General features: G+C 39.2%; 5 protein-coding genes across 9 annotated transcripts; 3 read left to right on the forward strand and 2 right to left on the reverse strand.

Moving 5' to 3' along the window:
- Nucleotides 1-1,138: 1,138 nt before the first annotated feature.
- LOC107383581 (serine/threonine-protein kinase NIM1) lies at nucleotides 1,139-23,826 on the reverse strand. Of its 4 annotated transcripts, XM_070556071.1 has the most exons (7): nucleotides 9,247-9,406; nucleotides 7,892-8,041; nucleotides 5,739-5,925; nucleotides 5,019-5,117; nucleotides 4,618-4,887; nucleotides 3,665-3,933; nucleotides 1,139-2,702 (listed from the first exon to the last, which is right to left on the reverse strand). In XM_070556071.1, exons 3-7 carry the CDS (start codon nucleotides 5,740-5,742, stop codon nucleotides 1,959-1,961), a joined length of 1,386 nt encoding a protein of 461 aa, XP_070412172.1. In that variant the 5' UTR covers nucleotides 5,743-5,925; nucleotides 7,892-8,041; nucleotides 9,247-9,406; the 3' UTR covers nucleotides 1,139-1,958. The 4 variants fall into 4 exon arrangements, with proteins under 4 accessions (XP_070412172.1, XP_070412173.1, XP_054598161.1 ...); XM_070556072.1 differs by lacking the exons at nucleotides 7,892-8,041; nucleotides 9,247-9,406 and adding an exon at nucleotides 23,699-23,826; XM_054742186.2 differs by lacking the exon at nucleotides 7,892-8,041.
- pnhd (pinhead) lies at nucleotides 7,979-12,240 on the forward strand. Its single transcript, XM_054742200.2, has 7 exons — nucleotides 7,979-8,238; nucleotides 8,548-8,640; nucleotides 8,814-8,953; nucleotides 9,231-9,507; nucleotides 9,950-10,131; nucleotides 10,944-11,002; nucleotides 12,090-12,240. The coding sequence occupies exons 1-7, from the start codon at nucleotides 8,187-8,189 to the stop codon at nucleotides 12,238-12,240; spliced, it is 954 nt and encodes a 317-aa protein (XP_054598175.1). The 5' UTR covers nucleotides 7,979-8,186.
- On the forward strand, nucleotides 13,635-15,387 carry admp (anti-dorsalizing morphogenic protein). The gene is made up of 5 exons (XM_015956334.3): nucleotides 13,635-13,961; nucleotides 14,046-14,182; nucleotides 14,265-14,387; nucleotides 14,462-14,651; nucleotides 14,782-15,387. Exons 1-5 carry the CDS (start codon nucleotides 13,670-13,672, stop codon nucleotides 15,204-15,206), a joined length of 1,167 nt encoding a protein of 388 aa, XP_015811820.1. The 5' UTR covers nucleotides 13,635-13,669; the 3' UTR covers nucleotides 15,207-15,387.
- Nucleotides 15,511-21,420, forward strand: cib3 (calcium and integrin binding family member 3). The gene is made up of 6 exons (XM_015956335.3): nucleotides 15,511-15,983; nucleotides 18,720-18,754; nucleotides 19,083-19,194; nucleotides 20,465-20,612; nucleotides 20,978-21,173; nucleotides 21,244-21,420. The coding sequence occupies exons 1-6, from the start codon at nucleotides 15,933-15,935 to the stop codon at nucleotides 21,263-21,265; spliced, it is 564 nt and encodes a 187-aa protein (XP_015811821.1). The 5' UTR covers nucleotides 15,511-15,932; the 3' UTR covers nucleotides 21,266-21,420.
- Nucleotides 21,483-27,920, reverse strand: LOC107383584 (ras-related protein Rab-8A). 2 transcript variants are annotated; one of them, XR_008563538.2, is made up of 9 exons: nucleotides 27,743-27,920; nucleotides 27,394-27,454; nucleotides 26,444-26,504; nucleotides 26,278-26,355; nucleotides 26,087-26,176; nucleotides 25,903-25,968; nucleotides 24,033-24,083; nucleotides 23,699-23,905; nucleotides 21,483-23,253 (listed from the first exon to the last, which is right to left on the reverse strand). XR_008563538.2 is itself a non-coding variant. In XM_015956336.3 (8 exons), the coding sequence occupies exons 1-8, from the start codon at nucleotides 27,864-27,866 to the stop codon at nucleotides 23,816-23,818; spliced, it is 621 nt and encodes a 206-aa protein (XP_015811822.1). In that variant the 5' UTR covers nucleotides 27,867-27,920; the 3' UTR covers nucleotides 21,483-23,815. The 2 variants fall into 2 exon arrangements, 1 of the variants encoding a protein (XP_015811822.1); XM_015956336.3 differs by having other exon boundaries at nucleotides 21,483-23,905.
- Nucleotides 27,921-27,963: the final 43 nt, after the last annotated feature.

The following is a 27,963-nucleotide window of genomic DNA, read 5'->3' on the forward strand; positions in this document are numbered from 1 at the left end:
GCTACGCAACTCTACTTCTGACTTGCAACTTTTGATGTTTTATCTCCACAAATAACACAAGCCTGAAGGAGCTGTGTCGTGTGGAGTTGCTGATGCTAATGGTTAGCTACTAGCCAAGATGTTCTCTGCTGTTTCCCGAACATTAAACCAACAACAGAACTTCCCCGTTGTGAGCCAAGATGTGTGAGTCCATAAATGTTAACTGTCAGGATTTTATAATCCTAGAGTTTCACCTTCTATTTTCTATCAGAAGCTAATAGGTGTAGGAGATCCATTTTCATGTTCAGCCTGCAAGACAAACTCAGAGTGACTGATCAGAATCAGAAATAATTAAAAATTTGTTTTTATGTTAAAATGACCTTTAAATTTTCTTTCTGGAAAAATATAAAACTGAATTTGGTTTTTGCTGAATTCTTTGAATTTTTTTTTATCATTTTCCCAAGGTCGTATAAGAGTAGAGTGACCAAGTTTCAAATACATCACTCACATGAGTCATTATCTGAAAACCAAATTTTTACTCAAATTACTGGTCAAGAAAACCTGAGACTTTCTTAAATACAAACACAAGCAATCATCCTAAACACCCATTGGTCAGCTTTCTTACAATGCGCTAGCTTATCTGCTAAAACACGAACAAAAAATTATTTAAGCAGTTTTTTTTTCTCTGAATTCTTTTGAGAAAGTAAAAAATTGGTCTAGCTTCCATCACGCATTTTTGCTGTGTGCTAGTTCTCATTTTGCATACGTCTATTTTAATTTTCATTTTTTGGTGTGTTTGTTTTGTTGCTCTGCTGACTTCAAACCACATTCCAAGTTTAACAAGTACTATTTTACCATAACGATTGTTTAAAGGTTCTATGGCTGACCCGTAAGCGAATGAAATTGTTGCATATTAACAAAAGTATTTCTAATTTTCTGGTTCTTATGCAAAAAAGTGGGAAAAAATAAACACAAAAATATGAAAAATAAAAATTCTGTTCATGGAAACTTCTGAAGAAAGCAACAAAAGAGAAATCCACAGCATCAACACCAAAAAGCTGCATGACTGCATGGGTGGTTATAAAAAATATTCACTGGTTTCCACTTAGGTCTTAAGAAATAAATAAAAAGACAGACAGGAAAAAATTGCATTTTGTTTGGGTGACATTTTATTTTTATAAGAAGAAAATGTTTTTCAGGACCTTCTGACAAGCTATTTAAAAATCTATTGTACACAAGACCAATAGTACACAATTCAAACTTTTGCCAACAGCATAGTGTTTAACACATCCTTTTTTTTTTTACAAACAGCATAAAAATACTTACAAAGCTCAAGCTAACAATGAATGTTTTGTTAATATTTATAACAAATTAGTCAATTTACCTACATTTTTTCAATACAGCTTATTCTTTAAGTCAATTACTAGCAGCTATGGCTCCAGTTTTAATATGTAGTTTCATTAAAATAATAATCTTTTCTAAAATCAGACACATCCAGACCTTTCCAAACCTATCAGGCTGAAACATGCTCTTTTTCTGAATGACACTTCAAATGAACAAAAACATCTCATGTTCAGTATTTTCTAAATCCTCGTATTTACACTCAAGGAGGAAATCGGAGGGTCACCGACAGCCCTGAACGAACTCCTTTCACACTCAGCTGGTTTGATAGAGCTCTTGTTGCAGAAACACTGGATGTTATTTTAGTGGACAAGTAGGTGCCAAGTTTGGACTCGGAGCCTGCTACTGTAGCCTTGCACTCACAGAAACCTTCACGATGCACCAGTCCTCACATGACAGCAGGACAAGATTTCATTTCCTGCTGGAACAACAACTTTGCTTATTATGAAACCAAAACCTGTGCCTCTGTGATGATCCGAACTCCAAATCACATGCAAGTTTTCTGCCATCCTTTCCTGAATGTCTCAGAAAGGTGATACAAACTAGCTGTTTGAACATTTCCAAACAGAAAAATGGGTCTACATAACTGCACAGACCACAGAGTGGCGTTTTACCAGCAGACCATCTGAACCCGTTCTCTGTCGAAGTCTGTTGAGGGATGTACTGGTATGACCAACGGCCTCTACAGATCTCCTTCTCTGGATTCGATGAAGCACAATCCGATAGGCTCCAGTGATGGGGCTCTTCAAGTCGAGGCCGTTGTTGAGCACATGAGCGTCGGTGATGCCAAGATCCTCCAGGGCAGCCTTCACGTTTAGTTCATCTGAGGTGAGAATGCTGTTGGGTTCCGCCAGGTGGGAAGGTGTAGGTCTGTAGGGTGGGTACGCTTGAGGGTAGTCAATGCCTCTCATCCAATTGCTTGTCATTATTTGTGCCAAAGCAAGACGGTCGACTGGAACTGGCCTTAGAAGGCCCTTAATGATATCCTGGCAGCACTGGGGCACATATGAAGGAATGGCATAGGAGCCCTGCAGAATACAACACTTCAACCTGCTGGTGGTGGTGGCTTTGAACGGCATTGTGGCAGTCACCATGAAATAAAGCAAAATGCCCAATGCCCAGATATCTGCATACAGTCCAGTGTAGCCTCTCTCTTTGAAGAGCTCCGGGGCTGCATAAGGTGGGGAGCCACAGAATGTGTGAAGCACCTCACCAGGGCAAGAACATGTGCTGAAACCAAAATCTCCCACTTTAATATGGTAAGTGTTGGTGTAAAACACATTCTCAGCCTTTATGTCCCTGTGGACAATGTTATTATCATGCTGGAAAAGGAGAAAACAAAGACATGTTATAACGTAGAAAAACCGTCAGAGTGAGTCACATAAAAAACTTCTAACTCAGCGGCTCAAAAATGCAGAAAAGTAATCTAAAATAGAGCAAACGGCCGAGTGTTTTAGTTGCAGACTGTGGCTATCTGATTGCCCCTTACCTGCTCTTCCCATCCAAGCACTTTGGGGAGTTTCCAAGAGGAGTGTTTGTTTTGATAGCGTAAGCATCATAGCATTGAAAACTCGGTGCTGCATAAAGCCAACTCTTTGGTGATCCAGAGCAAATGCTTTGCTCCAGTTAACTCAGAAATATGATTTAGGAATAACCTGATTGAATTGGGGTTTAGTTGCTAGTGAGAAAACTTATGGCATTTTACAATAGTTGTGCTCAGTATCCAGGCTAACTGCTGTTAACACTACCAGCTAATCATGACACATTTCTAATTAGGGGCGTAACTTAATTAAAAGAAATGATCTAATTAGTTAGAAGCTTTGTAATTAATTAATCTTGATTGATCACTTTTAATCGTTCGAGACAATTTGCACCCAAGCAATTTGTTTTTATTAAAAATGATTTTAGCGAGACACAGATGACACACACACACTTTACTAAGTGCATTTCTGTAACCACAAGGACTACTTGATTACTTTGGTCTCATAATAAAGGTAGCCAGTGTGGGATTTGTTGGGATGTGTAAATATTAGTATACGTGTTATTGATTAAGTGTAAATAGACATGAAACATTGTAAATATGGATTCGGGTCACGTTTAAAATGATTAAGATTATTCTAATACAATAAAAACAGCTTTTCCTCTTAAAAACGATTTCCTAGTAAGAAATACTACATTGTCCCACATGTTGCACAACAGATCTCTATTTTACCCTCTTTAGTTTTGTTTTCCAGACAAATAGATCGCCCTCACCGCCCCCTAAAGGCAACAAAAGCTTTCTCACCATGTGCTTGACTGCAGACAGAACCTGAGAAAACACAAGCTTGCTCTCTAGGTCAGACAGGCGCCCCCTGGTGGTGATTCTGGAGTACAGCTCCCCTCCACTGGCATACTCCATTACCAGGTAGAGCCGCTTGAGCGTTTCCACCACCTCATACAGGCGCACTACGTTGGGATGGGAAAGCTTCTCCATGCAGGTGATTTCAGATGCAAAAAGAGCCTGAGAGTGTTTGCTCAGACGTTCTTTATCCAGGACTTTTACTGCTACTCTCTCTATCAGGTGAACACAAAGAAAGCTGGGTGAGATCAGAGGGAAAAACATGCTTCTTGTCCTAAAAAAAGGGATTATCTATTGATTAGCTTAACCTTCCTGTATGTGTTGGTGTAGCTGTTAACATCATAGCTGCTGTGTTAAACAAAAACAAAGGATGAAACATTATGGATTAGTGGGGTCTGGCTGATGAGATTAGCCATGTCTTCTGACACGTGGAATGACCCAGACTGTCACATGGGCTTAATCTGATATGCGTTCATTCATCTTAAAGATTCTGACCATTAGGCAGAAACATTTTCATTTCTACTACAGATGTACTTGTACATAAAAGTCAGATTGGTTATATAGTGGAGCTTCTGCATTGCGAAGCTGCACATTTATATTCCCAAGCTGCTTTTGCATGCAATTCCATTTGGAAAACTTAGTGTTTGAGCCTTTTCACATCACTCATTTCTGTAAATTAACATGCATTTAAACTGGATATCACTCTTAATCAATTAAACTGAAATATTTCTACAACCCTAATAAACCTAAATAACATTTTTAAATGCTGATGAATATATGTGGTATGGACAAAAGCGAGGAAACTAATCAGTTGACTGAAAGGAAGTGATTAAAAACTTGTGTACACGTGCCCTGATCAAAAAACGAATATTTAAAATAAAAAGCATCCAAAATCTCACCTTTGGTCAAGTCATGTATCCCCAACCTAACCTGGGAGAAGTTACCAGAGCCGATTTCCCCTCTCAGCTCGTAAAATCCCACCCGCCGTCCGAAGGTCAGATCATCCATCACCCTCTCTGAATGGGTCATATCATACGAGGCCTTCCTGAAGACCGTCCAGCGCATATCCTCCTCAACCGCCTCCTTTTCGTTGGTCTTCGCCTTTCTGTGTTCCTTTTGTGTCACCAAGGTGATTTCTTCCTGATAGGAATTTGTCTTAAAATGAGCCCCTGAGAGGATAAATGACATTGTTATAATCTAGCATGAAAAGTAACAAGAAATACGTGAAATATTCACACTCTGCATCATTTTGAGGCTCAAATAAAACACAATTAAAATTAAGTAGCATGTTTGTACTCACATGTCTTCCCTTTTATGTTCTTCTTGCTCTTCTCTACGATTGTGGTTTTATTTCTGTTTAAATACATGATTCCGTTGCGTAGTCGAGCTGCTTCCCTTTCTTGGAGATTTTACAAAATCAAAGCGATGCAAAATACGCAAAAATCTAAATTTCTTATAACAAAACTTGAGGGGAATAAAGCTTTATGAAGCACTCTTCCTGGCTCAGTGATCAACTGTGAGTCCAGACACTGCCTCTGCACGTTGGCTCCTCTAGCGTTTGTGCAACAACGCGTCTGCTACATAATGCGCCGTAATCCCTACGTGTTGGTCTCCTCCCATGCAGACGGACAATAGACCGGCTTTAGAGGCTTCTTTAACATCTACATTTAAACACACCACCTGATCTACAGAAGGTCCTTGAATTGGACGTTGATCAGACTACCCACATCATCCTGCATCTTTATAGTTTGGGGTCGATGAGCTGGGATGAGGTCATAACTCATCTATAGGTTTAGTTGTATGAAATCTCTAATAAACAAACATTTTTCATCAAATTAATGCTGACAAAGACATTTTTCAAACTGAACATTGTTGAAAACAAAGTAAAGTATAGCTCCACACTTGAGTTCAGCCAGAATCTAAAGGAGGCGAGGACGTAGCGATGCTTCGTGTCTGGGTGAGACAGCAGTAAGTTGACCCAGACACTGGCTGTGACACCAGACGGTTCACACAAACTCACCCATGTCTCTCCGCCAGTCTCACCAACCTCTGCTGGCCACAAGGATTGTCTCCAGCAGTCATCATGTATAAGCCGCTTGCTCATGTCGCAGATGACTCATTATAATCCAGTCCTCGACACGTGCACCGCCAAAGTAAAAGGCCCTTATGGAGGCGAGGGTCATCGGAGAGGAAGAAGGCACCACAAGCTTCAAGGAACAGGAAAATCAATGAGAATGATACAAATTGGTATAAAAACAGAGACCTTTATGCATAACAGGTGCTGCTAAATGGCAGAATGCATGTGATGATGTGACTGTGTGGTGTTCAGCGGTGGAATGTTTATATTCTATGTAAAGCAGGGTTTTGTACAGTGGAATGGAAAACAGGATGAATGTTTGACTTAAGGTAGCTGGAGATTCGGAAAACGTCGGAGTAGGAAAGGTGACGGGTGACAAGGAAAATCTACTGGCTCGGTCTTCTCAGCCGTTGTGTCTCCATACAAATTTGTCCTTTTCAGGAATTGTTTACAAATTCCTGGACCAGGAACTCTCCATGATATATAACGTATTTCACAATACTAACTTATAAATTGAGTAACTTACAATTAAACAGCAAAATAAGCTTAAAAATCTCATGAAAACCATTTTAGACTTAAAACTTACTAAAATGAACTTTATTTCTTAGATAAATTTAAAAACATGGATGAAAAAAATACAATCAAGATCTACGATGCTTGAAGCAGCAGCTAAAACAAAGTTACCACAAGAACCACAGCAACCACTCTCAAAGTTTCTCCTTCCATCTCTCTTGCTTGTCCATCCATTTTCGGCCGCTTATCCGGAGTCGGGTCGCGGGGCCACGGAGGCCCAGACTTCCCTCTGCTCGGCCACTTGGGCCAGCTCCTTCTCTGGCCAGCTGAGAGACATAGTCCCTCCACTGTGTCCTGAGTCTTCCTTTGGGTCTTCTCCTCCCAGTTGGACGTGCACGGAAAACCTCACCAGGGAGGCGTCCTAACTTGATGCCCGAGCCACCTCAACTGGCTCATCTCGATTTATGAATTAAATTTATAATCAGAAACAAAACCTGATCTAACAAGATCAAATCCTCCTAAATGAAACTGTAAATGGCTGTATTTGATATAGCGCCATCTAGAGTCCTCGAACCCCCCAAGGTGCTTTACAACACAATCAGTCATTCACCCATGCACACACAGATTCACACCCTGGAGGTGATGAGCCTTGATGAAGCCACAGCTGCCCTGTGGTGCACTGATAGAGGCGAGGATGTTGTACACAGACACCGTCGGTCCCTCCGACCGCCACCAGCAGGCGAGGTGGGCTAAGAGTCTTTCCCAAGGAAATAACGACAGACTGAGCTGGGCACCGTCGCCCCAAAATAGTCAGTACCAGATTTCTAAATTACAGTGTAATCCGTTAACTACTCATCGGATTAATGCATCACGATTCTGAGAACTGGTGTGAAAATGAGCCTCAGAATCCATAATCGGACATAAGTCATTATATAAACAATAACAAATTGATTTTTTTTACAATATTAATTCAAGTAATTACCATGTCATCACAGGTTTTTGTAACATTTAGGACAGTTTATGAATGGAATTAACAACAAAAACTGCAGCAGCATAAAGGAACATCATCTTAATCATCAAGTCTGATGACTCTGAGCGATGATCCGTTAATCCCGCTGAAAATGAGCACATCAAAGTAGGTCACTGGCAAACCTGTAAAATGTCAGGATTACAAGTTGCAACGTGTCCCCCCTTCAGTTTTAACAGAACCTTGAGACGGTTCTGTCTGTAAATAAACTAATCCCTTTCTGGTCAAAATTAACAAACTGGATTATGGCTCCTTTAAGGGTTCAGTTAACTTTCGGTACAACCTCCAAAGTAAACGTGGAAAACTATAGAACATCAACAGTTTTACTGCCATTCCTAATCTTGTGTGGGAAGGGGGAAAAGGAGCGAGGGTTTGAAAGCTCTGAGGGCGTCTAGCCATTTGGTGTCGCTCTGAATAAACACAAAAGGTGCTGGAGTTGTCAGATGGGGTGGATTAAGGGTCCCCCATGCTGATTCTGTTTACGTGTTCAGGTCAGGTTTTGTTTTAAGTCAGAGGTGCTCAACACCTTCCCCCAGAGATAAAAGATGATGGATACCTTTGATTGAGTGATGCTTTAAATGGCTCGGGGCCTTTATAAGCTCTTCACTAGGGTGAGCCGAGGCCTGGTTAACTCACGCCGGAGCCACTGGCTCCTTTTACAGCAAGAAGAGAGACGCTGCGTCTTCCTTTGATGTGGCCCCTGGCCCTGCAAGGCATTCAGCATGGAAATTTGATTAGCTCTCAGGTTTTCTGACATTTGGGGCAGAAGCTCCATCCTGTATAAATGAGGCAGCAGAGACCAGAGGAGCACTAACATTCTGGCAGCTGAGGAGCAGATTCACAGCAAAGTCATGACCATCTTCCAACAGTTTCTTCTTCCCCTCTTTGTAATCCAACTTATCTGTAAGTACCAAGTCTCTATTCGGTTCTACTACTGCTTCATCTTGTAGGCATAAAATGTAAACAGCAACATGAGAAGTTGTTAACACACACACACACTTTTATTTTATTTCAATTTAAAGCTTCAGTTTATCCAAATTTCTAATTCTTATCTTGCAATTGCAAATTGAAAATTTTCCTAACAAAAGCTGCATTTATTTCATGCACATCAGCTGTTATACGTAAAGTAAAATTTGAAGATTGTTAAGGATTTATTGGAGTGTTTTCATTCTATAATCTCTCGTGTAAAGTGTTTGTTTTTGTGTTTTCCAGTGAGGGGAGTCTCAAATAAGCACATTCAAAGAAACCTGTTCACGCAACGATTGTGCTGCAGAAGACAGAGTCACTTTGTGTACATTGGAAAAGGTGAGACATGTTTTAATTACTCCAGGAAAAATGCCCTAAGTGAGGATTTTTGAGCCATAGGCATGAACAAGATTAATCCTTAAATTTAAATAAAAAATACTAGACAACAACTTCATTACTTCTTAGGTAAAATTGAAACTCGTCTTTTTGTTCATTTATTTGTTTCTTCTTAGACATCTCTGGTAGTCCTGTAAATGTAGACGTGGGGATGTGCAAAACACACTGTGGAACAACAATAAGGCCCTCACATGACGCAGGACAGCAGGAATACGTGAAATATGCCTCAATGCTGGAATTCCTCAGGAGCAAAAGGGTGAGTTGTGACAGTTCTCTCATTCTGCCACAAGGGGGCGCTGTGATATTATGAACTCGAGGATGCTAACAGACAAACACTGCTGTCTGTTAAAAAAAACACTTTTATTCCAGTTAAACGTGTCTATAAATGCATCTATAGTTTAATATATACAATATTTTAACTTTTTTTACTAATATGTACAAAGCTACAAACTCACCACCCACGCGCCCGTGTATCTATTTTGCACCAGCACGCGCTCAAAGACAGATAAACTCTGACATGTTTGTTATTGAAGATGAAGACCCACGGACCCGCTGCCTCGGAGAGCTCGGTGCCGCTGAGCCAGGTGCCTTCGTGCGGGATGAACCAGGTGTGTGAGCCGACCGCGACGCGAGTGGACCGGATGCTGCTGTTCGACGGAGCCCGAGAGGTGGAGGTCATCCAGGAGTGTCAGTGCGAAATAAAGCTGACCCAGTGCCTCCGAGTCCCAGCACTGAAGACGTACTACTCAGAAACACCGTATGAGACGGTGCTGGACGTGGGAGGATGCTCCCGGTCCAAAGCATCCACAGGTGTGTGTCTGGGAGCAAAGGCTTATGGGAAATGTAGGCCAATTGCAAAAAAACTACTGTAATACTTCAGAAAGAGATGATTATGTTAAAATAGAGCTGCTTACAACAATTAGAACTTTTATTTTGGAAGTGGGAACGCCAGGATAGGTTTACGTTTTCTAGCAAAATATTTTTAAATTAAATTTTATTTAATGTATATGTTCTAAAGAGTCAATGTTATGTGGTCAGTTTACTCTGAAAAGCAGGACTTTAATCTGTGTGACTATAGATGTACTTTACTTATCCCAGCCTAGGAAATTTTATTTTATTTCTTCATTTTTATTTTAAATATCTTCTTTGTGTAGCTTGATCAGTTAACAGGCTCACTTTATTGTCATACATTAAAATCTCCACAAATCTCAGTTTATCATCATAATTTGGTCCCATTTCGAATCATTCACAGAGAGATTCTCCTGCGTTCCCACCAAGTTTGACTCAGCGCTGCTGGAAACTCCAAACCAAGTGGATTTGATCCAGACTGTGGTGGCTTGTGAGCTGAAGGAGAGCTGCTACAGGGTCCCATATGTGGAGTATTATTATGAAACTGTCTTCCATGGAGACGGAGTCAAAGAGGAGAGGCTAAAAGTAAGTGTAATCATTATTTTATAGACCTGCAGACTTTTAAATCAGGGTTGTTACTTGTTTTATTATCAACACTTAGAATAAATCTGCTAAGGATGCCATGTTCCCATTCCCTTTTGTAGTCAAATGTGGAGGAAACGGGGCTTGAGCTGGGTGTCAGACAGTCTTTATTCATTATGCAAACATGTGGAAGTCAGCATTCAGTCAGGCTAATCTTCTGACTGGCACCGAACATCCTGGGGAGGCGAGGGACTTCAGGATGTGCTGCTTTCTTATTTACACAAAAGCACTGACTTGCTGTGTTTTTGTAGATTTGTAGACTTTTTAAATAATGATCATTCAAAAAAGCTCCAAATAACCAAAACTTCTGTAACACATAAGTGTACCACACACATTTCAGAAATCTTATTTGGTGAAAAAAAAACTTTTAATTGTTTTGTGTATTTAATTCTAGCAAAGGTTTAACAGCAAAAAGGGAAAGAGTGAGTCCAAAGATTATTATTTTACAAATTCAGACTCACCCTTTCCCAAATATCCCATCTGAGCCAAACTCATGCAGATTGTCTGTTTATCAAAGAGTGACTAGACTGCAACTGCTAAAACGAATTTAGGCAGAATTCCTACAATTGAGTCTGAGCTGCGTGCTGCCTCTCAGCACCAGGAGTGTGAAGAGAGCTCAAACACAAATGGCTCCTGCAGGTGTTAAATCAAAGCCTTTAACATGATAAACAGCAGCTGCGCCTCGACTTAAGCTGGTCAATATTTGTGACCAGCCAGGAGCTGATTTCCCTCTCTGTGTTGTTAATTCTCTCCAGGAAATAGACGTAGGCAGATGTTTGGGAGGCTGCTCAACAGGAAACCGGTGTCTTCTCAGGTAAGTACGAATGCAGCTGCCACACACACACACACACACACACACACACACACACACACAGCTTCTCCCCTAACAACTGCCTGTGAGCTCTGACACCTTCTGCTCCGCATGTTGCATTTTTTTAAATTAAAACAGACCAGATGCTCCTTTTACTACTTTAAACTGCATTTTAGTCAAGCAACTTTAATTAAAAGTCATCTTTTTAAAATTGCAATCCAACAATAAAACTCAACTTTTACTATTATCTTAATTCAATTCACGACTAGTTAAAAAAACACCAAACAGCACATATAAAATAAAGTCTATGGTTGATTCATTATTTTATTTTTTGACTCTTTTATTTTTTTTAACAAATCTACATTGTACATAGGTCTATTTATAGGTCTATTAATCATGAAAAGTATTAAAATGAAACGTTGTGAATTTGACCAGAGGACTAATGCACCATTAAGTGTGTTCAGTAGTTTGGGGGAAACTTGCATTAAAGCACTGAGAAATAATCTTTACAGTGTTTTTAAAGCCTCCCCTGTTGCTGCAGCTGCTGACCGTGGCATTAACAGCAACTCATAATAACTTTTATTTTACCACACAAATGATCTTGTTTGGGGATCAGCCTGTCTCTTTTATCCTGTCTGCAGCCAGAATTCTTAAAAGAAAGAAACAACACTCAAACTGATTTTAAAATACTTTCATCTGTTTTGAAAGGTGATACGGACTCTAAACCCATTAGATCAGGGTGGCTCAGGGGACATTTGTGAACCTTAGAGTGAACTGTTGTGATTGTAATTCAGTAATGGTGGAATCTAGGTCCACTGATACAGGCTGTTAATGCAGGTTTAAATGATCAGCTTGAGTTATATATCGAAATGGTTTTTTTTTTTGTTTTGTTTTTTGCAACACAAACTATTTCCTTTTATAACGTTTTAGATTTAGATTGTTTAAACGGTAAATCATTATGTTCTTAACGTCTTTAAATATACTTGTTTTCATTTAATAAAATACAAATCCCTTTGAGTTCAGTGTAAACTTGATACCTGTTTAAACAAAGTGGTTTTAATGTTTGCGCATTGCTGCTTTTATTTTGTAGGAGTCCAGATGACCCAGAAAACTGCCACTTGTGGAGCGAGAGCCACACCAGCTCTTGTGTTCCTCAAGGATATGGAAGCCACAGCTTCATCAGCCAGCATGGACAGCTGCGCACCATCCTCTCCATCTCCTCCTGCATGTGCCAAAACTAAACACAGCGACCTCTACTGGATGTGAAAAACTTCCCCCGACCTTCCCTCTAGGACCGACCCAACCAAAATAGTTTATATTATGTAATATATGTATAAATACTACTAATGTAAGGATTTGTAAATATTTAATTGGAGAGACAGATCTGACAGCAAATTAATTATGTTAGATGTGTTTGTGGATGATAAAATATTTGGATGAACACATTGTGCGTGTGGTTTATGTGTACTTTCTCTGTTTATTGTTTTTTTAATGTACTTGTTTTAAATAAGAATACGTTTAAATTAAATAAAACCACGTTTTAAACTTTAAGACGGTCTAAAACTGAACGTCACCCTGCAGCGTCAGGCTCGTCTGCGTCTTTTCTTCTGTCATGGAAGTAAGTTAAGCTATAAGATAAATCTAAGCGCTGAAGTAGAAAAAGGGACACAGAAATAAGTTACTTTGAAATGACACACGTGCAGGTCATTCTGTCTTTTATATTGACACGCGAAACAACAGTTCCCTGTCACTCTTTCATGTTTCAACCCACAGAAAACGTTTTATTGCTCGTCTGCAAGGTGCCATGGTGGGAAAACGTGCTTTGATTTCCTAAATGTTTGTTGCATCAAAGAGAGACATTTTGTCTCCAGTCCAAGTGCGTTCTGGTGGTCTGTAAAGCGTAAAGATAAAAAAAACACAAATGGCACAAACTCGAAAGCTCTCATGTGTAACATATGTGCAAATGTGCAATTACCAGCCACTTTAACTCAAATTTCTGCGTGTGGTCTAAAATTTAGACAAGAGCAAAACATTAGCGATGAGAGAAAGATGTCATCTGTTCGATCACGTGACGCAGCTAAATTCTAGGAAGGCCTTTTAGAAAGCTCCAAATGTGGTAATTCCGCTGTGAGGAGTGTATTCCAGTCGCACCCAGTGACACCAGTAACTTTGGAATCCATGTAGAAACAATGCGCCCATTATTTTAATTTAATGGATTCATTTGGGCTGAAATGACCTCCACACCCCCACTGCGTTGTGCGCGTCTTCTTCAGCGCAAGATTTCACCCTTTCTGCCTTTTGTGATTTCATATATGAAAGAAAACAAAATGCTTTATTAAAAAAACCCTCTTTTACTTTTACATTTCCCGTTTTCTCCTTAAAACAAAGTTTATTGCGGTTCATTTGTGCCAGACGCGAAGACAATTGAATGTCCGACCTGTAGCACCTTGTTAACGCCGCCGTTAGTCATCCTTTACATTCGCTGATTGGTGATTTACATTTGCGGCCAAATAGCATCTTTACTGCTGTTTACTGAGGCTTTGGGGGCCCCGGAGAGAGAAATGGGTAGGTGGGGGGGGCGCATTTGATATAAGAAGTCGAGCCTCTGCGGCTTCAGACTCACTTCTACCCCACGAACCATCCAGGACACCGGGAATCTTTCACCCTAAAATGTTGTTTGTGTTCAACCTCGCTGCTTTCTTGTGCGTCACCGCTGCTTGGCCTTCCCTCGGCGGCCGGGAGACTCATTTTACCTCCGAGGATGAGCCAGAGGAGGTCCGATCAGCTGCCATCAAGAGGCTTTTGGAGGTTTTTGGAATGGAGGACCCCCCTGCTGTCCACGGACACATGCAGCCACCTCAGTACATGCTGGATCTGTTCAACACGGTGGCTGACGTGGACGGTGTGACCAAGGACCCAAATCTTCTGGAAGGGAATACCGTGCGCAGTTTCTTTGACAAATGTGAGCTCCGACTGGTATTTTTTTACCAAGTTTTTCCAAATGCGTGCATTATTCTGGTCTCTAATGATGATTTCTCCATTGCAGTGCGCAGTGAGCTGGTTGAGTTCAAATTCACTTTGTCAACTGTTGCAAAAAGTGAGAAGATTCTCACTGCAGAGCTCCATCTTTTCAAGCTGCGCCCTCAGGTGACCCTGACATCCAGCAGGCATCACTTCTGTCAGGTAAAACAAATCAGCAAATTTCTTGGCTGAAATGAAATGCACCGTGGTGGGTCTTCAACGGAAATGCCTCTGCCTTCTTCAGGTCAGTGTGTATCAGCTCCTGGACAACAGCCAAACCAACAGCAGTCAGGCCAGGAAGCTGCTGTCTTCTAGACTCGTCTCAGTCCACTCCTCTGGTTGGGAAGTGTTCACGGTCACACAAGCCGTGAGTATTTTTTAAACTTATTTTCATTCGGTCTTTAAAAGCTGTTTTAACTGAGAGTGGTGGATTTCCCGCAGGTCCGTCACTGGATGCAAGATGAAGCCAGTAACCTGGGACTCCATGTGGTGGTTCGAACTCTGGGAGGGAGCCAGGCGGACCTGAAAGTGATCCGCTTTGCTTCAGGGCGCCACCATCATCAGAGCAAACAGCCAATGTTGGTTCTCTTCACTGATGATGGCCGTCGCTCTGCTGCACTGGAGAGTGCAGGTGAGATTTGTGCCATATTGATCTGGTCAGGGGACACTCGTGCAATTCAGACTTTTCTACAACTGAAAGTGCATTTGGGAAATAAAATGTACCACCTTTTAAATTCTTTAAACTCTTTTTTTCCTCCTAGACACACATGAGGCCATTTCCACCTCCATCCTACCTCAGATCTCCACATCAGCCCCATCTTTCCGCATCGCTCGCTCCCTGGACCACATGGATGAGGAAGGCCAGCTGAGGCCCTGCCAGCGCCTCCCTCTCTACGTGGACTTCGAGGAGATCGGCTGGTCGGGCTGGATCGTGTCTCCCAGGGGTTACAACGCTTATCACTGCAAGGGCTCCTGCTCCTTCCCTCTGGGTCAGAACATGAGACCGACCAACCACGCCACCGTGCAGTCCATCATCAATGCCCTGAAGCTGATGAGGGGTATCCAGACGCCGTGCTGCGTGCCGGACAAGCTGTTTTCCATCAACTTGCTCTACTTCGACGATGATGAGAATGTTGTTCTGAAGCAGTACAACGACATGGTGGCTGGAAGCTGCGGCTGCCACTGACTGCAGACATTGACCAAATGTAACTTGACCTTTGACCTCTAAATAATAAGTAATGTGCCAAATTCCTCTAGACATTGTAATATATATATATGTAAATATCCATAAATAATAATATATGACTGTGATGGAAGTGGTGTCTGGAATAACATGTAAATGTGTACATTTTGCATTTTCTGGTAAATTTCTGGTAAAAAAGGAAAATAAAATGGAATACATTTTTTAATTCACCAATCTGGAATTTTCTTTTTTAATTCCCAAATTTACAATTGCATCTTAAACGTTTCCAAGAAACTGCAAACCTTTGTTTAAATAGGTAATTGAGTACCAAAATTAAGATGAGCTATCAAGCAATGATTTGGTTTTTAGCTGAAACAAAAGTCATCTCCCATTACAACTCTTTTGCACTTTACAAAACCTGGCCTGTGAAGGCTGTAACCTGAGCAGCGAGCGAGGCGTTGGCCATAGAGTGGCATCAAAGGGGGTTGAAACCACTTGGCACGATGCTGGACGACAGCCCTTATTCATCGTCAGAGGGGCTGCTATTCACAATGGAGAAAACGATGAAATGCTGCCATTATGGTGGCCCGAAACCCGATCTCCCCTTTGGCTCTGGTCTCCTTTTGTCCCAGTATTTCATATCTGACTCAGGCACCATGAGGGGAAAACAAAATTCACTCAGTGCTGGAGCAGCGATGGATCTGAGGATCGGCGTTTGGACGCTCAGACATGGGGAATAAACAAACCATCTTCACAGCACAGCAGCTAGACGCCTATCAGGTCAGTTTTAGTGTTGGTTTCAATCTGACTTGGACCCGTGGGATCTAAAAACATCATGTGTTGCAGCTCTTCGTGTGTTTGAGCTCAGTGTGAGCCTGAGTTTGTTGAATCCATATTTTTGCCTTTTTCTTTAACCTCTTAATTTCCTATTTGAAATTATTTCTCCAAAAAATGTAGAACTGAATTACTAGTTGTGTAATATTACGAAAACCACATAATAATCAGCTTTACTTAGTTATATTACTATAGAATAGAAATAAATGAAATTCACCCTTTCAACCTGTGGCTCCTCCACCAGAGGGCAGTAGACATGAATAAGACAGGATATTGGGGTAGTCTCTTGATATAGACACTTTTTTAAAAGACCACCTTCACAGAAAATCTTTTTTTTTCTTGTATTTAAAAAATAGGATTATCACTCTGGGTGTCACATGCAGGCTGAACAGAGGCTACAACAGAAAAGGCTGTTGATTTTGCATCCAGGAGAGAGCACGTCTCAGCTCGCAGAAGCTAACTGTTAGCATTAGCAACTCCATCACACGGCAGAACTGCACCAGGCTTGTGGTATTTGTGGAGATAAAACATTAAACGTTACAAAGTAAACAGAATTAATCAGGGGTAGATTCATGCTGCTGTTAGCCAATCAGAGGCGAGATATCCAAATATCATAATAAGCAATAGGGAGCCTAAGTCTCGTCCTTTTCCGGTCGGCTAATGGGTCCCCGGGAGAACGAAGAAATGAATGCAAGTCAGCGGGGCTAAAAGAGCTATTGTCCGCCTTGCCTTACGCTCTGGATGGCACAGATGTTGTACTGCAATGTAAATGAAAACTAATGATGGGTGTTTCAATCATGCCTGTCACGTACTTTGAGATTTATCAGCTTGTAAAAGTTCTTAATTAGCATGACTACAAATCAGACGCTGGTACGTCGCATGTATGACGTCACCACAGAATCTCCTCTCCTAGCGTAGCTGCTACTTAACACATGGCCAGATTCAATTCAATTAAATTCGGTTCAAAACTACTTTATTAATCCCAGATGTATGGTGGTTTTTTCACCCTGAAGGAAGGATTTCAAGTTTGCTGAACTTACAGCCATTTTCCTCTGTTTTTATCCGTGTCGGTTTCTATTAGGTCACTTTCGTGAAGTGCATTTGTAGTCCTGGACTTATTTTCACACAAAACCTAAAATAACATTTACCCCCGTTCGAGAATCAGTGCTTTCTTGGCATCAAAATGCTTCTTTAAAGTTCACGGGCATCATATGTGAAATCCATGGCACACAACGAGCGGAATTAGAAAATAGCGTTTTTAGCCCCGTTTGACTTGCATTAACTTTTTCGTTCTTCCGGGGACCCATGGTCCGGAAGTAGATGGGCGAGACTTAAGACTCCCTATATCAGGGGTGTCAAACATCCGGCCCGCGAGATGGTTGTGTAAACTTTATTTTCATACTTTACAATGTAGGGTGAAAATAAATTTATCATTGTGAGCAAGTTTTCTCTGTAATGAGTATAAATAAAACAAAGCTGCGCTCAAGGCTCACACAAGAACTTGAATCACATCCTGAATTTGGCTGCCACTCAGGATGTGACTTATTATGGAACTAGGTTTGGGACAATATTCAGCGTAACTTGTACCAAGTTTTGTAACTTCGAACATGTTTCATCACATGTAACTTTGGATTCGTAACTTGTCCCAATCCTAGTTCCATAACTTCTGATATTGATGTGCTGGTGAAAGCTAAAATATGTAAAGTAAAATGAGTCAAATATACTTTAAGTGCTGCATGAAACTGATCTTGCCATGTGATCTGTAAGCTCTTTGAATCACTAAGGAATGGTTTTTTTTTTTTTAATTTTCAAGTACACTTCAGGTGTTGCACTTGTACTACACTGTCCTCAGGCTCCAGCCTTGTTTTATATTGATTGTATTAAAACAAAGAAAACAATCTGAAGTTTTTTTTTTAATTTACCGGTCCGGCCCACTTGGGACTAGATTTCCCTCTGGCCCCTGAGCTAAAATGAGTTTGACACCCCTGCCCTATTTGCATCATCCCCCACTCCTCTAGCTAACTTCTACTTCCTGAAATAAAAGCACCAGAACATTTTCACACAGAGATCAACACACAAGGCATTCAATCATAGAAGAGACCACAACAAATGTATTGAAAACAACTAAATGACAGCATTAACATTATTTTATAACTGCAGTTTTTAATAAAATATCTATTAAAAGGTCTTATTTTGAGCAGTACAAATAAAGGGATTTCCCCATAAATACATTTTTGGATTCTTTTAGTTTAATAATCAAATTTTTTACAGTTCATGAGGATGTTTTACTTGCTTTTGGTCCACATCTTGAAATGTTTGGACAACCCAGCTTTAAATGGTTAAAGACTTTGTCAAATATTTAATAATCAGCAATTGTTTTTTTTAATTTGCTATAACTTGACTTCTGCAGAAACAAAAACATTGTCACTTTGCTTTAAAGCTTGAAGTGATTCATGCGGTGAACTTTATGCTACGTTTATAACCATACGAGTTATCATAAATCCTGACTGAACATGATGCAACCAAATTTATTTGTGAGAACTTAGTGGTTCCTTTATTGTCAACTCTCATTTTGATCAGCGTTTGAACATATTTTATAGACGGTCTAAATAATTCCTCCTTACATAAACATACTCAAATGCTTATAAAACAGCTGTTTCCATTATCTGCTTGCTTTGGCAGGACTGTACATATTTCACAAGGAAAGAAATTCTCAGGTGAGGATCCAGATTTTTCCTGCTTCCACTGCTGAGAAGTACTAATGTGACAATCAGTTTTTGTGACTCTCAATGAAACAGAAGATACTTTTATTCAGGTCTGCACAAAACCAAACTGAAACCACAAGCTACACCATGAACGGACCGTGTCCCTGCTGTGGGTTCTAGGTTTCTGAAGCGTAACTTTCAGAGATGCATCTGACTTTCACTCTCATTGCAGAAAAGTTGCATAACTTTCCTTTATCAGGAGCTGCCCTTTCACAGTCTGCATTACATGAAGGATATTTTGTAATTCAACACTGAAAGTGACATTTGGAACCGTCCCCAGACTGTTCTACCGCTATCGGGATTTGGCTCCACAGCTCGTTCCTCTCGACTACACCAACCACCCAGATGTGAAGTTACCATACGAGCTGATCGGCAGCATGCCAGAGCTGAAGGTAGGCCCACACAAGCCCTGCAGACCCACTCACTCCTCTGTTCCCAATTCATAATTGATGACCAACTAATCGACAGAATTCTCTGGAAGGTTGTATGTTACCCGACTCCTTTAAACTTGAAGGATGCTGGTGGGTTGCCTGAGGGCACCCTTGTTAGAAATAACTCAATTATATGCCTCTTTACACAAAATATTGCAAAGGAAACACTCTATGGGGTGCCATTTGTAAAGACATATCTTAATATTTTTGGGTTATTTAGCCAATCATAAGAAAAAATAATGGGAGTTAATTTTTAAGTCATATTTTTACCATGTGATTCATTAATTTATAAACGTTAAATTTCCCAACTAATTTTTTATCCCCAAATTTTTTATTAATTTTCAACTTTAACGCATTTCACAAGAAAAAAAATGAAAATATGCATCACACAAATCTATAAAAGAGAAAAAAAGAAAAGGATAATAAAATACCAAAAAAAGAAAAAAGGAAGGGTGTCCAACATTAGAAAAACTACAATGAGAACTAAATATTTAGTTAGCAAGCTTAACATTTAATTTAGATGTAAATATTTCTTTTACTAACAAAATATTTTGGAGCTAAATATTCGTTCCAAAATAAATATACTTATTTAGAAATTTATTTTCCATACTAAATATTTAGATGCCAGCTAAATATTTTTTGTGGGGGCTAAACCAAAATTTTGATTTTGCAAACTAAATGTTTAGCTCCAAAATAAATATTTAGCTGCAGATCTAAAAATTAATTTTGGAAATTAAATATTTAATTTTGAGCTAGATATATATTTTGGAAATTAAATATTTAATTTCGAACTACATTTTTTTTTGGGAAATTAAATATTTAGTTAGTAACTTATTTGTTTTAAAAACTAAATATTTAGGTCTGACCTAAATAATTGGTTTCTAAAACTAATATTTAACTTTAAAATAAATGTTTAGCTTGCTAAATAAATATTTAGTTGAGAACTTTAACATTTATAAATGTATGAAAAACATGGTGAAAATATGACTTTAAAAAAATACTCCCTTTCTGATAGGCTAAATAACCAAAAATACTCATGTTAAATTATATCGACTTTACAAATGACACCCCATAACTGTGAAGTATTTAAATCATTATTTAGTTCAAGCTTAACATTTTAAAGCTACTTTTGGAACATAAATATCTAAATAATAATAATACCATAAAATAAAATTTGTTAACGTTTTAATATTTTAGCCGAAAATCGAAAGTTTGGTTGGTGTCTGTTCAGGATAACCCGTTTCGACAGAGGATTGCTGAGGTTTTTTCCGAGGACGGACAAGGAAACATGACTCTGAACGACTTCTTGGACATGTTTTCAGTCCTCAGTGAGATGGCGCCTAGAGACCTCAAAGCCTACTACGCTTTCAAGATTTATGGTAAAACGTCAGACTGCATAAAGATTTTTGTTTTTCATAGATTTTGGTTATATCAAGGAAAGAAAAAATGTATTATATTTAAGATAATCCAATATATAGTCATAGAAATAAAGCATCAAATTCATCCGTTCCATTATTTAATATAAAATGAAGGGTTTTAATTTCATGAATATTAAATTAGCAATATATTAAATGTGAAATTAATAAAAATTTAATTCAATTAAAAAATTAATACATTTAATTTTAAAATGTATATAAAGAGCTGATAATTTGGATTATATTCAACAAAATGTTTTTATTATCTTGAATGTTTAAATCAATCCGTGTTATTTTTCTACCGTTCCTCTTTATTTTTTTTAAATCAGATTTCAACGACGACGACTTTATCTGCAAGTCAGATCTGGAGAAGACCCTGAACAAGTTGACTCGTAACGAGCTGACAGAAGACGAGGTGAGGATGGTGTGTGAGAAGGTGATCGACGAGGCGGACCTGGACAACGACGGGCGTCTTTCACTGGAGGATTTCCAGCACATGATTGTCAGAGCTCCAGATTTCCTCAGGTATCGTAATAGTGATACATAAAATGACGTGTAAAAACATGCATTCATGTTAAATTTTTCTTGTCCACAGCACTTTCCACATACGGATTTAAGGAGTTCAAAGAGGTTGAATCCTATTCTTGTAATTGATGGACTGAAAATGGCATTTTTTTATTTTTGGGGATTTAGTCCAGAGATTTTAAACTGCAGAAATAAAAAATTGAGTCTATTAAAAAAAAGGAGACCAGCTAAATTGATTTATTATATCTGAAATAACAGCAGCTTCTTTTGCCATCCAGCCAATTAAAACACTGAAATAAATTACACAAATGAAGTTTTATTTCCATTTTTATTAATAAATCAGAAGTACACACCTACAGCTTGTAGATATTCTTTATATAGGTTTAAAAAGTAAACTTTAACCAATTTGTTTTCTTTTTCAAGTGATATTTACAATCCCCACTTTCTCACTCTCCCTTGAACGTCACGCTATGGAATTAAAAGATGGCTGTTAAAATAAATGTATGTTTACTGTAACATGTGATGAGAATCTTAAGAAAAAGATATGTTTAAAAAAGTCAAACAAGTTCATTCAAAACAAAATATAATCTGCTTATGTTTGTGTTAAAGTTGAGCCACACACACACACGCACGCACACGCACACAAACACACACACACAGTAACAAAGATCCACATATTCAACTACAAATTACACACAGGTCCAAAATTCACAATGCATAGCTCAGCTATGACAACTGGTGGTTAAGACAAATGGTCACGTTAAAGGTCCCAAACTGCTGCTGAAAGGTGCAGAACATCCTCTCCAAACCGTGGATAGAAAATTCTGGTTTTCAGACAAAAAAATGGAAAAGGAGCGAGACTACAGAGCACATTTTAGAAAATAAACTTGAGCTTTTGTTCTCAAACTTAAATTATGACTCAGTTTTAAGTTTGGATGGATTCTGAAGAGGCTAACTGTGTATCTAGCGCCACCTAGCGTCAAACTCAAGAGGGTAAAACTAGAATACTTCACGTGAGAGCCGTTTGTCAGGCTGCAGCTTAGACGTTCAAATTCTTCACTTACATACAGTAAATATATCTGTTTATATAAACTACAAGGTTAGTGACGAATACTTCAGAATGATACATTATGGGGACAAGGCAGGAGGGATAAGGGTTAACTTTTGTTTTTATACGCTGTCCGTAGTGACACCATCGCTCTGCAGACGACACGGTTAAAGTGCTAGAGGAGTGGGATGGGAGCTACACAGTAGGACAACCAGAGACGTCATTTAGCTTAAAAGTTCATCAGAACGGTTTTTAAATACTTAAATCTGGGTTTCTTTACATTTTCAGTTTTTTAATCAAATGTGCTTGAGGTCCTTTTAAAAGTAAAATCTTGACTATCGGTTATCACAAGTGGTTAATATTCTCCTTAAAGATGGAAGATCAGGCTTCTAGTTGATAGATTATGGTGGAATTCTGATCAAACTAAATAAAGAAAAGCAACACAACAAGCACCCGCACCTGTTCAGTCTTATTCATTCACAGTACACATAGCATAGAGCAACCCAGATCCTACCTTGAAACCCAACTTTAGCTTAAATAATAAGAACAACTCTGATACACTATTGGAGGATTTCTAAATATTCTACCGACACATTTTGGGATTTCTCATCTTTTAATTTGTTAACAAACACGTTCTAACCACTCATTAGAAAAACTTCACATTTTGGTCCACATCAACCAGCAACTTTAACTCCTTAATGACTTTTTTTTTGTTGAGAGCTGAAACATGAAATAAATCAATGTTTCAGTCGCTTAAACTGAATGTTTCTGGCTTTTGTTACTATATTGTTTTATTCCCCAAAATGACTACTAACGGGTACCAAAAAGGTGGGAAAAGTATTAAAACTTCCACACAATTTACCCCAATTTAAGAGTTATTACTTCAGAGACCATCAACAGCAACAAGCCAACCTCGAGTCAAAACGCGGACGACATTCCAAGTCATTTTTCTGCCACGCGTCACTTCAGTTTGTGCAATAAGACATCAGGATGTGATGAAACATCTTCAGCCACAGTAATGATTGTCCAGGACTACACACACACACACACACACACACACACACACACACACACACACACAAAGAAATATGAGCAACTTTTTTTTCTCCTAATGACTCAAACTTGGTTACACGTTTCTCTAATTAAAATAAGTGCAACCACATCTCACTGGAGTTCAAGCTCATCAGTCTCTGGCTGACAGTTTTAACACAAAAAGGGGAAAATGCCATTAAAAATAGATCTAACTATGCTCAAAAAATACTATGAAAAACACTTTTTTATGCTTGGCTGTGCTACCAGAAATGCGAGTGCGTGGGTAAAAGCCCATTTTGTTGTGTGGAATGGAACATTTGGATCATGCTTTCGGCTGTGCCAGCTAAGCCCCCTGACCCGTGAAGACAAGTTATTCCCTAAACGTGGAAGAAGTGCACCCCTGGAAGCGTTCAGAAGAGGAAGAGAGAGGAGGTCCTCCACTTACGGACAATAGTGTTTTTTGCAGATTGCGAGGACAGGCCGTGTGCTGGGAAGCAAAGAGAAAAGGGACGAGGAAGTTTATTTGTGTCCTGCCAGCCTGCAGCCACAAAGCCATCTGTCCTCAGAGCAAGCTGCAGCGGAAGAAGCTGGTCTTTTTCTGAGGTTCTGAGATCTTGACTCCGTGACCGCTGCTCTGTGGCGTGTTGGCTTCCTGCATGGAAAAAACAAATCTTACAAATGAATGCTTGAATTTGAAATAGCTGCTGGCCTCAAATGTTACACAGACTATTTTTTCTCCTTGTCATAAATAATAATTAACAGGAACGGCCTTTTCTTACCATTTTTGTGTCCATTTTTGTTTTGATGTCTCTGGCGAGAGTCAAAAACGCCTGTGAACAGGAAGCAAAAGAAATATCAACAATGTGTGTGTGTGTGTGTGTATATATATATATATATATATATATATATATATATATATATATATATATAAGAAGCAGAAGTATTTAAGATTTTATGGTTACCAGTGAAGACAAAGAAACCACCAGAGTTTTTCAAGAAAATATTCAATTGTGATGTGACTATTTCAAAGGTTGTATCTTGGAAGTGGTTAGAGATGAAGGTAAACATAAAACTGTAAATGAGAAAAATCTTCTATAGGACCCAAAGTTTGTGTTGGGAGCAACTTCACTCATCTAATTTGCATATTATGATGTCATCAGGCTGTCCTAAAGGAATGCATCATTTTTACAGATGTTCTTTTGTTATTTAAATATTGTTTTGACATTTTCTTTATATCTTTTTATTTTAATATATATATACACATATATAAAGCTCTTTTTAATTTTTAATTTTACGGCACACGTTGACTTCCGTACATAGTGAATGCAACTGCCGCTTTTACCACATTTTTTTACATTGCCGCTACGTCTGTAACATCAGCTGTGTTTTTAACCACCATTTCTGCACCATCAATCAAATTTTATTTCTAAAGCGCTTTTCAAACAAAGTGTGATTCAAAGTGCTTTACAAAATGACCCCAGATTCCCATAACAGGTTAAAAACATTTACAAACATATGCAAGCACACGCACACGCACACACAGACTCACACACACACACACAAGTAAAAATTATATTAGAGTCCAGATGTGCCAAGTATGGTAACGCAAGGAAACGCCATCAGAGGAGCCGTCTGCCCAAACACGGTGAAACAAACTTCAAACCCAACGTTTTGGAGCTTGTAAGTGCAGCACCAGCTGTCTGTTGCTGGGCACTGCAGCAGTATCAATGTTTGCAGCTGGATGAGTGAATTTCTTCATTAGAGAGTCAATATTCTGCTTCATAATCAGAGTCAATCATGACCAGACAAAGATCAGCCAACAAAATGTGATGGGTAACTGGGTGATGATGAAACAAGCGACAACGATCTAAGTGAGACATCCTCATCTTAATCTGCTCCGGTAGGCAAATAAAATGTTTAAGATAACTTTAGCTTGATATGTTAGCTTCTGTTTTGCTAATGGTGCGTTCGCTTTCTCCTCGGAACTCCGATTTTCTGACTAGAAGAACATGAACGCGCTCTAAAGTTTGGCTTCACTTTACTAAATGCGACGGGTGATTGGGTGAAGATGAAACCAGCGACAACGATCTAAGTGTGAGGCATCATCGTTTAAATCTGCTCCAGCAGCTAAATAAACTGTTTAAGATAACGTTAACTTGATATGTTAGCTTCCATTGCCACCGTTGTTATCAGCTAATGGTGCGTTTACTTTCTCCTCGGAAATTCTAACTTCCCAGTAGGAAAAATCAATTGAAAAAGGACGGCAAAAGGAATGAAGATACACAGTAAATTTAGTTCACAGTAAAGATGTTTGCTTCAGTTTAATTATCAGCTTATAAAACTACAAGGACGATGTTCAAATACAAACAGTTGAATGTTATTTATCGTGTATATTGAGAAAAATATATATTTAATTATAAAAGAGAATTAAAAATATTAAACACTCAAATGTATCGAAAATTGGTACCATTAAGTACCGGTGTCGATTCCTAGGTACCGGGAATTAGTACCGGATCGATTCAAATGTCAAAGGTATCCATCCCTAGCTATGGCTCATTAAGGTCAGTAATGACGCTTGTCGTAATATTGTGACTTTGGAGCTTAAAAAGTTAAATGTGATTGAAATGTGCAACAGAATAATTATCTCACATTTTCAACATTGATGTTGGACTTTGCACTGGTCTCCATGAATTTGATCCCATATTCCAGCCCAAGCTGAAAGACAAAGAGTAAAAATACCCAAGTTACACGTACTCACATACCACCGCTAATATTACATTATTGCTTAAAATGGGTAATTTAACATAATTATTTAATTTCAACCCATTCTCACCTTCTCGCCCCTCTCTTTGGATACCTGCCTCTTGTCATTGATGTCACATTTATTGCCAAGGACCATCTTCTCGACATCTGATGATGCATGCTTGATTAACAGAGAATTTTGAAAAACAAAGTTAAAAGGAGCCATTAAACTTTCACGGGATTTCAAAATGGAGCATGTCAATGATCTGCACCAGTACACACTTCTTCTATGTTCCTTATCCAGTTCTTGATATTTTCAAAGGACTTCTCATTTGTGATGTCATAGACGAGCATGATGCCCTGGAAGGAACAGTAAATTTGATGTTTCAAGAGTCTTAACATTTGAAGAAAGTGAAATTTAGTCACCTTTGCATGTGAATAAACTCACCATTGCTCCTCTGTAGTAAGCTGTTGTGATTGTTCTGAAGCGCTCCTGGCCAGCTGTATCCCTAAGAAAATGTGAAATATGATGATCAGGATAAAATTTCTAGTTTGTTCTACGTGTTCTACCAGTCAGTGGTAGCAAGCACTCCTCTATGCTGTGGTAGGCTGGAGTTGCACCAGTAAGAAAAACAACTCCAGGCTGAAGAAATTCATAAAGAAGGCCAGCTCTGTGGCGGGGCTGACTCTGGATTTGGGGAGGAGGTGGCTGAGCAGAGGACTTTGGGGACATGATGAACAACGCCTCACACCCAAGGAGAGGAGGAGCGTGTTCATTAGCAGACTGCTGTCCCTGCGCTGGCCCACTGACAGCCTGACCAGGTCATTTGTACTGTGTGCTTGATTGGGATTGAGTTGTGAACGGTTTTGATTGGGGTTTAGTAACTTATTGTGGCATGTGCTGTAGGAATGACAGCTGGCCATTAGGCAATTTCCTGCAGGATCAATTAAGTGTTCATCCATCCATCCATCCATCCATCTATCTATCTATGTAATAAAAGTTTATTTTTATTTTGGTAAGTCACTAATGTGGCTGTTTTCTTACTTTAAGTAACTTAAAGTTAACCTAACGGTAAATAAGTGGAATCAGAATCATAAAAAGAGTGTTTTTGAGCTTAATTTTAGTGACACAGGAGTATTTTCTGAGGAGTATTTTGAATTAAATCAAATTCATTAGATTGCTTTATAAACAAACATGCTACCAGATTGGTGCTTGTTTCCATTTGCCAGGGCTTGTAAGGTCAAAGAGAAAGCCAAAACTAATCAATAATAATCATGCAAAACCGACAATCATGAGTTGAAACGCTACTTGCTGGTCGTGAATAGCCAATCAAACTTTTCAATAGTTACAAACATAATCTAATATATTTTTAAAGAGTTTAAATGAAATACTCTTACCATATTTGTAACTTGATCTTCTTGCCATCAAGCTCTATTGTCCTAATCTTGAAATCAATACCTGCAACAGTAAAAAGAACCAAGTATGAAAAATAACAGTTAGCGTTTAAGCTTCCGTTTAACCTTCAAAACGCAAACTGGTTCTGTAATATTACACAAAAGGAACCGTTCTGAGAAAGAAACGATTAGTAAAAGGAAGCAAACCGCGTGTAAGACAATGCAATGCTTTTTACAGAGGTTATAAACTACAAGCTGGAAGGCGGATTTCCCGGTGCCTTTCCAGAAAGTAGACGTATCCGCACCCATCGCTGTAAACACACAGAACCGCCACAGTTTGTTTAAAACACACCTATTGTAGAGATAAATGTTGAGTTGAAGGCGTCTTCTGAAAACCTGAACAGGACGCAGGTTTTCCCGACACCAGAATCCCCGATAAGCAGTAATTTAAACAGATAGTCGTACGTTTTGGCCATACTTGATATTATTGCGGAAATCCCGCCTGGTGAAGAAGGAAGGGCTGTTAATGAGTCAGACGGACGCCCCCTGCTGGCCCGGAATGCACTTGCATCT

The sequence above is a fragment of the Nothobranchius furzeri genome, chromosome 11 (assembly GCF_043380555.1).
Source record: "Nothobranchius furzeri strain GRZ-AD chromosome 11, NfurGRZ-RIMD1, whole genome shotgun sequence".
In the NCBI taxonomy this organism is placed as follows: domain Eukaryota; kingdom Metazoa; phylum Chordata; class Actinopteri; order Cyprinodontiformes; family Nothobranchiidae; genus Nothobranchius; species Nothobranchius furzeri.

Excerpts from the sequence above, each read along its gene's own strand:
- LOC107383581 (XM_070556072.1), bottom strand. Across the intron at positions 4,888-5,018 it reads GAACATAAAAGGGAAGACAT|GGGCTCATTTTAAGACAAAT; the intron begins GTGAGTACAAAC and ends TTATCCTCTCAG. Across the intron at positions 3,934-4,617 it reads GATACATGACTTGACCAAAG|AGAGAGTAGCAGTAAAAGTC; the intron begins GTGAGATTTTGG and ends TTCACCTGATAG.
- pnhd (XM_054742200.2), top strand. The coding sequence starts at position 8,187 with ATGACCATCTTCCAACAGTTTCTTCTTCCCCTCTTTGTAATCCAACTT. Across the intron at positions 8,239-8,547 it reads CTTTGTAATCCAACTTATCT|TGAGGGGAGTCTCAAATAAG; the intron begins GTAAGTACCAAG and ends TGTGTTTTCCAG. Across the intron at positions 8,954-9,230 it reads AATTCCTCAGGAGCAAAAGG|ATGAAGACCCACGGACCCGC; the intron begins GTGAGTTGTGAC and ends TTGTTATTGAAG.
- admp (XM_015956334.3), top strand. The coding sequence starts at position 13,670 with ATGTTGTTTGTGTTCAACCTCGCTGCTTTCTTGTGCGTCACCGCTGCT. Across the intron at positions 14,183-14,264 it reads GCAGGCATCACTTCTGTCAG|GTCAGTGTGTATCAGCTCCT; the intron begins GTAAAACAAATC and ends TGCCTTCTTCAG. Across the intron at positions 14,388-14,461 it reads TGTTCACGGTCACACAAGCC|GTCCGTCACTGGATGCAAGA; the intron begins GTGAGTATTTTT and ends GATTTCCCGCAG.
- cib3 (XM_015956335.3), top strand. The coding sequence starts at position 15,933 with ATGGGGAATAAACAAACCATCTTCACAGCACAGCAGCTAGACGCCTAT. Across the intron at positions 15,984-18,719 it reads AGCAGCTAGACGCCTATCAG|GACTGTACATATTTCACAAG; the intron begins GTCAGTTTTAGT and ends TTGCTTTGGCAG. Across the intron at positions 20,613-20,977 it reads CTACGCTTTCAAGATTTATG|ATTTCAACGACGACGACTTT; the intron begins GTAAAACGTCAG and ends TTTTTAAATCAG.
- LOC107383584 (XM_015956336.3), bottom strand. The coding sequence starts at position 27,866 with ATGGCCAAAACGTACGACTATCTGTTTAAATTACTGCTTATCGGGGAT. Across the intron at positions 27,455-27,742 it reads AACATTTATCTCTACAATAG|GTATTGATTTCAAGATTAGG; the intron begins GTGTGTTTTAAA and ends TTACTGTTGCAG. Across the intron at positions 26,177-26,277 it reads GGATAAGGAACATAGAAGAA|CATGCATCATCAGATGTCGA; the intron begins GTGTGTACTGGT and ends CTGTTAATCAAG.